The sequence below is a fragment of the Anolis carolinensis genome, chromosome 2 (assembly GCF_035594765.1).
Source record: "Anolis carolinensis isolate JA03-04 chromosome 2, rAnoCar3.1.pri, whole genome shotgun sequence".
In the NCBI taxonomy this organism is placed as follows: Eukaryota; Metazoa; Chordata; class Lepidosauria; order Squamata; family Dactyloidae; genus Anolis; species Anolis carolinensis.
The window spans coordinates 109643581-109654850 of NC_085842.1; the positions used below are offsets into that span (position 1 = coordinate 109643581).

At 39.4% G+C, this 11270-nt stretch overlaps 1 protein-coding gene across 1 annotated transcript in view; it reads right to left on the reverse strand.

Annotated features, from left to right (window-relative positions):
* Positions 1-78: 78 nt before the first annotated feature.
* Positions 79-11270, reverse strand: part of gnpda1 (glucosamine-6-phosphate deaminase 1) — an 11648-nt gene continuing 456 nt past the window's right edge. The window contains exons 2-7 of the mRNA XM_003217379.3: positions 11073-11202; positions 8778-8879; positions 5603-5785; positions 3570-3754; positions 2079-2253; positions 79-577 (exon numbers count right to left, since the gene is read on the reverse strand). Coding sequence (XP_003217427.1) covers positions 480-577; positions 2079-2253; positions 3570-3754; positions 5603-5785; positions 8778-8879; positions 11073-11196 — 867 coding nt within the window. The 5' untranslated portion in view covers positions 11197-11202 and the 3' untranslated portion in view covers positions 79-479. The remainder of the gene's footprint in view (positions 578-2078; positions 2254-3569; positions 3755-5602; positions 5786-8777; positions 8880-11072; positions 11203-11270) is intronic.

An 11270-nucleotide genomic window follows, 5' to 3' on the forward strand; every position in this document is an offset into this window, starting at 1 on the left:
TAAAACATGGCTATAGAGTAAATGTGTTTTTGTTTTTTAGCACCTTTCCCCCAACTCTATAGAATAAACACATCCCAGTTGTTTTTCAAAAAAATTGTTTGCCTTTAATGTTAAAAAAATTATAGCAAACATTCCACTTCTTGCAAATTCCATACTTGAGTATATGTATCTACATATAGATTGAGATTAATATCCCAGTTGTTCTTAGTGCATTTAATGTTCTGTTAAGTGATACAGACTGTTTCCATTCTGTCACTTGGTCAGTTTGAACTGGTGATCTTCAAACAGCTCTGTTGTTGGACAATGCTTGATGTGGCCACATTCCCTACTACCGGTTTACCATGGAGGGGAAATGTACTTTCCAATAATGGAATTGGGGGATGTGTTCTACTGCAGACTTCTCTGAAGATGAAAGATGTTTGTCTCCTCCTTGTGTCACCAGAAGGGTATGCTTAACCACTTTCTCAGGACTCAAGAGTCTAGTCACCATATGGCTCCTTTCCTTGGCTTTTCTTCGTACCTGTTTCTTTCATACTGTATAGTGGATCTACAAGTTTGTTATGAACAAACATCAAGCCTGAGTAAGGGAAAAGAAAACCGTTAGTTCTTCTAATGCCAGTGTCCCAAAAACTGTGGCTGAAATGATGGAATATTTGTTCCTCCTATTCCCCATTTTCTTCTGTTATTACTTTGCACTCAATGTCATGTTTACATGACACTGAGTGCAACTTGGGAATCTCATAACTGGCAGACTCATTAGCTCTTTTAAAAGATTTTGTCTTCTGAGAGAGCTAACATTTTGGAAGGCCAAAAAGTTCCTCATCCTTGCTTCATTTTTCCAGGTTGTGACTAGCTGCATGGCTTCTCCTCTGCCCCCCCCCCCCGAATATTGAGCACCAAATTACCTGACACATTCTCTGTACACATTATCATCCCCTAAAAGGAGCAGCCAGTGAAGTGTGGGGAGGGAGGGAAAGGAAGTGCTTAATGTCTTTCTTCAACCTTACTCCATGCTGATGAGACACATCCAGACAAAGATACCTGGAGATGTATCTTCAGCTATGATAACAGCCACTCACAGCTCTGATTGGAATCCACAGGTTTCTGCAGAAGTATTATCCTTAAAGGGTCACACACTACTTGTAATTCACAAATCTCTGGCTAGGCATTGTTGAATACAAGGTACAGGCTTGCTGTGACTGAATAGGACTTTGAGTCAAGATTCTTGTACTAAAACCTCCTTGCACAGTTGTCACTTAATGCCAAAACATTTCAGAGAGGGATGGTGCACACCAAGAGCCCTTACTAGCTCTTTGGCAGATTTGGTTTTACCTGTCCTGGCTTCCTTCTAGTTATTTTTCTCATTTATTTTATCCATGCGTATACATAACACTATGTAACACATTTTTTGTTCCTGAGTTATAAATATCATTTCCCATTTGGTTCTATCGTAAAAACATGGAAAAAGTTTATTAAACTGCTAAAACTTAAAAGTGGCATCTTTTCATTAAGGAAAATTACAAACGAAGTGCCTAGATGGCTTAGACTGAAGAAAATAATAGTACTACCCTCAGCCACAAAAATGGAAGTTTCTGGAGTATAACAACCTTTAAAATAAGTACCACACAATTCAACAAGAAATAACACTTTCAAATCAGGAACAAAAAAACCTTTCAAATTTTGTTACATAGTGTAATATGTGTTTGGGTTAAGAAAGCTTCATGGGTTAACTGTAGAAAAGGACAAGCATCACATCCATGTTTCATCCAACAACTGAAAATATGCAGCTGGTAGTGCAGGAAGATTAATGCTAGTAAAAACATTTTTGGATACAGGCCAATGACTCAAGCATTGACTGAAAAAGTCCTGCTTTTTCAATGGTCTGCTCTAGTTGGGACTAACAATTGGTTCACCCCCTGAATTTTAAGGCTGGCAGATTAATTCATATATTTCAACGCAGGAACTGGAAACAGGTGCCAGCCCAATGGGAGGCTACACAATCAGTGGTAGGCTCAAGTTACCATAGCTCACGTCAATGTTTTAATGTCTCCTTTACACAGCCATTCTCAGCTACTTACCATGAAAGTACTTCACTGTTTTGACTTTCAGTTCCAGAGTGGCATCCTCATCACACACAAAGACTGTGCAGGGATGTTGCTGAAAGGCCGAAACTGTCCACATGTGGTTTATGCCTTCTTCGATAGCTTTGTGCAAGGCAAATGCTTTGTGAGCTCCCGTGATCAGAATCATAACCTGAATTGCAGAGAAACAGGGAAAGCTTTGGCTTTTATTACAAATTTCAGAAAGTAAAAAAGGTTTTTCGTTTGTAAAGACAAAGCATAAAAATCAGCAGCTACACACCAACATTTTGCAAATGAACGCAGCCGAAGAGTGCTACTGCAATAGTTCAAAATTCTGTTTATAGAATAAGGGAAGAGAAGGCAAATTATAGTCATTAAAGCAAACAAGAACTCTCTCCCCCCCCCCCCCCCCCGGCCGCCATTTTAATATGAGCTTTAATCTGACCTCAAAAAGTCAGAAACTGGAAAACAACCACATAAGTCCTCTAAGAAGTCACATATTTCTAGTAAGCAATAATTCCTTCTACCAAAGCTAGTAAGGTGGTATCTAAACATTTCAAGTAACAGGTGTCCCCTCATTCTCCTTATGACTTCCAAAGGTATACAGTGATATGTGGACTATTAACTCTTGGCTTTGTTTAAACAACAGATTTACAGTTCTAGTAGCAGCCAATCATTAGAACATGAAGGAAAGAGCAGACTCAGATTAAAAGTCACTGACTCATTGCTGACGTTGGCTATATTAAGGATGTGGCTTTCTCACAAGTGTTACCAGGCAGTATTTAGCTCTCCAGAGTTCTTTGCTAGTTCATTTGCTGTGTCAGCAGAATGAGTTCAGATGCAAAGCTGGTTAGACTTCCGTTTATCTGGAAGCTCTATGGTTCTTATTGCATGTTAATGATCTCAAAAGAGCTAGCCCTGTTAATTTGTTAGACCAAAAGAATCCTGCAGCACCACAAGGACTAACACATTTATTATAGCATGAGCGTTCATACCCTACAGTTTGTGTAGCATGTTCAAGTTGTTTGCTATTAAGTTCTGGCACATCATCTTTATTGTGTTGAAGACAAGTGTGTGTGTGTGTGTATGTACATACATATGTGTGTGAAGACTGCAATATGGATCTAAGGTCACCATTTTTAAATGTATTACTATTTTACTTACACTTCTTGTCTGGTACAACAGAATCAAAGTTGAATGGGAAAAATCCTAAGTCAATGTTTAAATCCCAATAACTCCAATGAGATTATGCATACAATAGTCTAGACCAGCATTGGGCAAACTTTAGCCCTCTCAGTGTTTTGGACTTCAATTCCAAGAAATCCCAGCCAGCTTACCGGCTGTTAGGAATTGTGAGAGTTGAAGTCCAAAATATCCGGAGGGTCGAAGTTTGTCCATGCCTGGTCTAGAATACATTAATCCAGATGTATTTTGGTTCAAAAACACATTTCCTCCTTTAATCTGTTAGATTACTATTGTGTTTCTTACCTCTCGGGCATCCATGACAGTACCCACCCCAACGGTGAGAGCCATCGTGGGCACTTTGGAAAGGTCACCCTCAAAGAATCGGGCATTCGCCAATATTGTGTCCATCGCCAAAGTCTTCACTCTGGTTCTAGACACCAGGCTTGAGCCTGGCTCGTTGAAAGCAATATGACCATCTGGACCAATACCTATAATACAGACAGTTGGAATTTATAAACTAGCAAGCAAAAGCAATCGTAAGAATGAGCCTTGTGGATAAATACTTGAGTGTAAGCACATAATCTTAGCAGATCATTGGCAAATACAATTTTAGAATGGATAATCTATTCCTTGCATTTTCATAAATCAATGGCATGGCATTTAGGTGGAAGTTTCCAGTATTAGGATAATCCCAAGAGCCACTTATTTTGAAGTACAGTAGAGTCTCACTTATCCAACACTCGCGTATCCAACATTCTGGATTATCCAACGCATTTTTGTAGTCAGTGTTTTCAATACATCGTGATATTTTGGTGCTAAATTCGTAAATACAGTAATTACAACATAGCATTACTGCATACTGAACTACTTTTTCTGTCGAATTTGTTGTCTAACATGATGTTTTGGTGCTTCATTTGTAAAATCATAATCTAACTTGTTGTTTAATAGGCTTTTCCTTAATCCCTCCTTATTATCCAACATATTTGCTTATCTAACATTCTGCTGGCCCATTTATGTTGGATAAGTGAGACTCGACTGTATACCTACTGCAAGTGGAGTTAACTTGCAGTAGGTATACTTCAAAACACCCAGGAATTCTTTTAGCCCAATCTAATTACTCAATAATTCTATTGACTTCAATTATACTCTAAGAAAACAATGTATGTATATATGCAACTCTTACAATTCCTTAAGAGAAAAGCCACCTTAAGAGAAAAGCTGTGGCGCAGGCTAGTGAGCAGCCTGCTGCAATAAATCACTCTGACCATGAGGTCATGAGTTCGAGGCCAGCCCATGGCAGGGTGAGCACCCGTCAATAAAAAAAAATAGCCCCTGCTTGTTGCTGACCTAGCAACCCGAAAGATATGCATTATCAAGTAGGAAATAAGGTACCACTTATAAAGTGGGGAGGCAAATTTAACTAATTTACAACGTTGGAATGAGGAAGTGCCGTCACAGTGGATGATGAAGCAGCTGCTCCCCCCTGTGGCCAGAATCGAACATCCCCTCAGGAGAAGGTTAAATTGTCTCTGCGTCTGTCTCGGTTCTATGTGTATATGGGCATTGAATGTTTGCCCTATATGTATACAATGTGATTCGCCCTGAGTCCCCTTCGGGGTGAGAAGGGCAGAATATAAATACTGTAAGTAAATAAATAAATAAATAGACCTACTCGGAGGTAAATCTCATAAAGCTATACAGTATTATTAAAGATACAATGTACTCTTGAATATCTATGAAGAAAGTCCAAGCCAAATCAAAAGGTTCCAACGAAGGGATAACAAAGTTTATAGTCTATGCAAGTCTGTCTTAACAAACAAATATACCGCACAACACTTGTAGGAAGGCATGTAACATCAATGCAGACTTTTTATTCATTACATACCTTTCTTATCTATTTTACATGAGTGTACATTACTTTGTGCATGAATCCATTACCAAGTCAACTTCCAGCATAATGTAAAATGCTCCTGATGCAATTTTTTTTGAAGAAGCATGAAAGCTCTTTATGGCACTCGTTGCTGCAATGGCTATTTCACACATACTGTGAGATACATAAGGGTGCATCAACACTGTAAAATGAATGCAGTTTGACATCACTTGAACTGCCATGGCTCAATGCTTTGGAACCATGGGAGTTATAGGTTTACAAGGTCTTTAGTCTTCTCTGCCAAAGAGTGCTTGTCCTTGACCAAACTACAACAGCCAGGATTTCAGAGCATTGAGCCATGGCAGTTAAAGTGGTGTCAAGCTGCATTCATTCTACAGTGTAGATACATCCTAAGCATGTGCAAACACATTGCCATGCTTCCTCCAGCCCTCTTTCAAATAGCTACCTCCAACAAAGAGCTCGATTCCTCCAGCCTCCTTGATCTTTTCTTCAAAAGCGTCACACTCTGCCTGTAGATCAGGTGCATTCCCATCCAGGATATGAGTGTTTTCAGGATCAATGTCAATATGCTTGAAGAGGTTGTTCCACATAAAGGAATGATAGCTCTCTGGATGGTCCCTTGGCAGACCTGACAAAAGAGGGCATTCACTCATGGTTACACACATTCCACATTTACACCCCACTTTCCTAACCATAAAAATAGTCAAGTGGTATGCAACAACTGTGATAAAATGCCTGTTTTATATGCCAGAGGCCCTAAACTCAATCTCCACTTGGAGGTCTTTGAAGCATCAAAAATCCTGGAGAACTGCTGCCAGTCAGTCAATAATATAGGACTGGATGGACACAGGAGAAATCCAACTATGGATTACCACTTGGAGAAATTCCATCATCTACACAGCTACTAAAGCAGTGGTTCTCAACCTGCGAGTCCCCAGATGTTTTGACCTTCAACGCCCAGAAATCCTAATAGCTGGTAAACTGACTGAGAGTTGTAGGCCAAAACACCCGGGGGCCCACAGGTTGAGAACCACTGTACTAAAGGATATGGGGAAGAAAGGATACAAAACTGAGGCTTCTTTCTGTTCTTGAGATCCAACAGCATCTTTCTACTGCTTCTTTCAATGGAACTGGCAGTAGGGAACATTTCCTCCTATGAACCCTCAAAACCTGCTCCAGAGGACAGGAAACATCAATAGGCCATGGAGGTCTTCCATAAATAATGTGAAAATACAAATCCAATCTCTCACACCAACAAATCTTCCTTCTATCCCATCCCCTTCACAGCATTCCCACAGTTGCCCAGCTCATCCCTTCACAATAACGATTGTGGGGAAAATGTTTTTGATTGCCATTTAAATTTTGTTGTTGCTGGTTTTCTGTGAGGAAGTTTAAGAAGTGCAGTGACTTCTGACACTTCTTGCCTTCTAGGAGGGAGGGAGGGATTATTTGTAATTCAGATCAGAATGGCAATTCTGCAACTTTAGAAATCATGTGTGGAAAATATGTCTGAAAAACAACACTGGGGACCCTGGAAGCTTGCAGAACATTTTAAATTGCAAACGGATCTCTGTGGTAGCAAAACAGCAAATATACCCCAAAGTAGTACTGTAGTATGCAGAGGGAGAGCTGGTGCTGTATATTCTATTGCTGTTTTTGCATGGTGTTCCTTAAAACAAATTCTGCGCATGAGGATATCCCATTTCTACTTGGCAAATGCTACATTCCTCTTCCATTGTATAAAGTGCACTCTGAGTCAATGCACTGCCTATCGCAATCCTTGAATGTTTTAGAAGTGCTTAAGCAGAACTGAAATGCCTCAGAGTTTGTTTTCTTGCCACAGCAAGCTAGAAGATAGGGGAAGTGTAAAGTTCTCATAATCTTGAGGCAATGTTGCAGGAGATGAATTATTTGCATTTGTCATCAGATACTAGTTAATGGCAACACAGGTACTGTTATTGCAGGACAAAGGGCATAGCTTCTTAAATTCTGATAGGAGAATTCTGACTTTGCTCCCATTCTGCAGTGACTAATGCAAGCTGATAAAGGCACCAAGTAGCTGCCTATGCAGAAGATCGCAGTTGTTCAAAAATTATGTTTAGATACACTAATAATTGTACTTTCTACCAAACCTAAATCAGAGCTCAGGAAGGTTGCCTTTTTTGTATTACAATATCCACAATCATCAAGTAGTGAACCTGGCTAGGGAATTGTAGTCCAACAATATCATTTCCAAGGTCTGGAATACACACACACAAACACACAATTTAAGCACTGCCTTCCCACACTGCAAGAAAATACTTTAGTTACTGTTTCAAGGTAAGTAAAATAAGAGAGAACAGAAACACAGTGTTGTAGAATAACTTTCTTCTTGAGAGCCCTGCTGTTTCGGATTCCCATCAGCCACGGCATCCTCCTTAAAATGTAAGGGCAATCCAACTAACTCTTTCCATTCTATGAACCCATGTTTTCCCATTCTTTTTCATCTGACACTCCTCAATCTATGGTCCCCAATGGGGCTACTTTTTTACCTCCTTAGACCTCCTATTTTTAAAGTGTTCTTCTACTTCTGGAAGCCTTGGGTGATACTAATACTTACATCTTGTCCTTCATGTTTACCCCAGTTCAATTCTCACGCACTGGCTGAGTTATCAATGAGAGGGTCTCCTCTCCTTACAGTTCTGCTACCCTCAACAGGAGTACAAGAAGTCAGTACTTGCAAATTTCAACACATATTTTACAAAGAGCATCTCCTTCTTATAAATTGCTGCAAGCTCTACAGTTTGATCAAAAAGCAAAACTAAAGGCTGTAGGGAAGAAGTCTTTCCCAACCCATCTCTTTGCTCCACAAACTCATTCACCACAAGCAACAGGGAAAGCCTGTCTTGGAGAACTAGCCAAACCTCATTGTTGCACATAGAAATGAAAATGGCAAAGTCAGAAGAGGAAAGGAGCTTTGCACCAACTTCTTGAGTTTTTTAGGTCTTTGTACTTGAGTTCACTACTTCAAAACCTACTTGTAGTTTCTAAAAGATAGTATCTTAAAGATCAGTGAAGTAGACATGAGTAGAGATGTACAGAACTGAGTTGGATTTTGTACACCTGGGGGAATGCTGAAATACATCTGTGCCCATTCCTTTTGCTTTGCTCCTGACTCATGCCCCGAGCCCATTTCTCTGCTAGTCTGTGGTTCTTGACTCCCTTCCCAGATTGTAAATTGGGTATGGAGTGAAACAGGCCTCTAGTCAAAGGACGCTTGCTTCTTAGGGCCCTTCCACACAGACCTATATCCCAGAATATGAAGGCAGAAAATCCCACAATATCTGTTTTGAACAGGGTTATCTGAGTCCACACTGACATATATTCCAGTTCAAAGCAGATAATTTGGGATTTTATTCAGCTGTGTGGAAGGGTCCTTAGAGAAGAAATGTGAGCCAGCAATTTCTTGGTTAACAGCTCAGTTCTTGAATCACTATGCTACAGAAGAGAGATGTATTTGTATATATACAGGCTTCTCTTTAAACAAACAAACAAACATGTTGGTGTTCCAACTAAATATGTGGACCAGGAACAGCAGTTATTTCTCTCCACATCCATTTTCAACATAAAAGTTAACTCACCTACATATTCATCCATGTTGAAGGTTTTCACATATTTGAAAGAGAGATCGCCATTATTGCAATATTCTGTTAGTTTTCTGTAACATCCAAGTGGAGTACTTCCTGGAAATTAAATAAATTGGTGCACTTTCAGCAAAGTTTTAGTTCTATACCACAGAAACCCACAGGCAGCAATGGAGTGCAATACCAACATTGCAAGTGCTTTCCTCAGCACTATACTGTCTTTAATCATGGAGATATCTATCTACTTGTCTGTCTGATTGGTAGTCATAGATAGCATTGTGTTCCATTCATTCATTCTTGATCCAACCCATCTTAAAGGTCCTTCAGGTTGACAGATATCAACAGAGTGCATTGTGTGGTGGCGATAATCATAATTGAATTATGTGTTGTGTGAAGTTCTTCTCATTACCTGTTCTGACTCTCCTCCTATTCTGTATAATTCCCAGTGCCAGGACAGATTGAGTATCCCTTATTCAAAATACTTGGGATCAGAAATGTTCCGTATTGTGGATCACCTGTCTGTCCGTCATATCCCATAATTTTGGAATACTTGCATATACATAATGAAATATAATAATAATAATAATAATAATAATAATAATAATAATAATAATAACAACAACTTTATTCTTATATCCCACCACCATCTCCTGAAGGAACTCGGGATGGCTTACAGACAGCATAAAATGCTTATAAACATAAAAGTGAACACAATATAAAATACTGTACAATAAAATAAAACACATGCAACATATAAAACATCAAATATCTTAATGATGGGACCAAGTCTAAACAGGAAATTCATTTATGTTTCATGTATACATAACTTGATGGTACAGCAGAGTCTCACTTATCCAAGCCTTGCTTATCCAAGCTTCTGGATTATCCAAGCCATTTTTGTAGTCAATGTTTTCAATATATCGTGATATTTTGGTGCTAAATTCGTAAACACTGTAATTACAACATAACGTTACTGCGTATTGAACTACTTTTTTGTCAAATTTGTTGTATAACATGATGTTTTGGTGCTTAATTTGTAAAATCATAACTTAATTTGATGTTTAATAGGCTTTTTCTTAATCCCTCCTTATTATCCAAGATATTCGCTTATCCAAGCTTCTGCTGGCCCGTTTAGCTTGGATGAGTGAGACTCTACTGTATTTTTATATACTTTTTACTTCATGCATTCAATAAAGTTTGTGTACATTATTCCATCAGAAAACAAGCCACCCATGTCTCAGCCACCCATGTGGACCATTCTGGATCATTTCAGGATTCCAGATAAGGGAAATTCAGCCTGTACTGATAGAAGGAGACCCCTCCCATATCCATACCTTCTGTACTACACACAGTATTAGATAATTCCATTGTGTCCTCCATTCTTAATTGATTTCTTCCTAAGGTAAAAGATGTACTGCATTTTCTAGTTTTACATAGCCCAGAAAGAGCTTCTGATTCCTGCCAGCTGTCAATCTAAAAATAATGAGCATATGGCATGGGAAGAGCATGGAGGACTCATGCACCAAGCAAATGTACACATTTATAAATAAGTTCTGTAAAACTTTAGAATGTGTTGATGTGAGTTTTTCCAGGTTGTTTGGCCATGTTCCAGAAGCATTATCTTCTGACATTTCGCCTGCTACTATGGCAGGCATCCTGAGAGGTTGTGAGGTTTGTTGAAATCTAGGCAAGTGGGATTTATATATCTGTGGAAGGTCCAGCGTGGGAGAAAGATATATAAACATTCCACAGACATATAAACCCCACTTGCCTAGTTTCTAACAGACCTCACAACCTCTCGGGATGCCTGCTATAGATGTGGGTGAAACGTCAGGAAAGAATGCTTCTGGAACATGGCCATACAGCCTGGAAAACTCACAGAAACCCAGTGATTCCGGCCAGGAAAGCCTTCGACAACACAAGCTTTAGAATAATACTCAAATTAGTCTCAACTAGAATAGCCCATTGACTCAAATGAACAATTCAGAGAGCTGCCTTTGATTCAGGCTGGATTCATGCTGCCACATAGTGTAGATCCAGCCTCAGAAGGTCTACTCCCATGAGAACTGACAATTGGATTTATGCTTTAATGTAGGGTGCAGCCGTCTCTTAAATATCTATGGCAAGTGCATAAAATGCTAATTTATGGCAAAGTGATTTTTGACTTTATTATTTAAACAGGCTGAACGATGCAGCTAAGGTACAGTTTAATAATAATCAAGAGCAAAAAGGAACAGGGCGAGCTGCTCAGACCCTCACAATACCTCCTTGAATGCCAGGCTCGAAACTTACCAGTGGGAAGTCCAAGGGTGAAATATTTGTCCGGACCTGGATTGAACTGGATTATTCGATTCCTAATGTACTTTGCGGCCCATTCACTGGCTTGGTCATAATTTTCTAGAATGATGAGTTTCATCCCAACCTGCAATTTCGAAAGGATGCTTTGGTTAACACACAGGAGTGGCTGGAACTCAAAAAGTGAGCTCCATT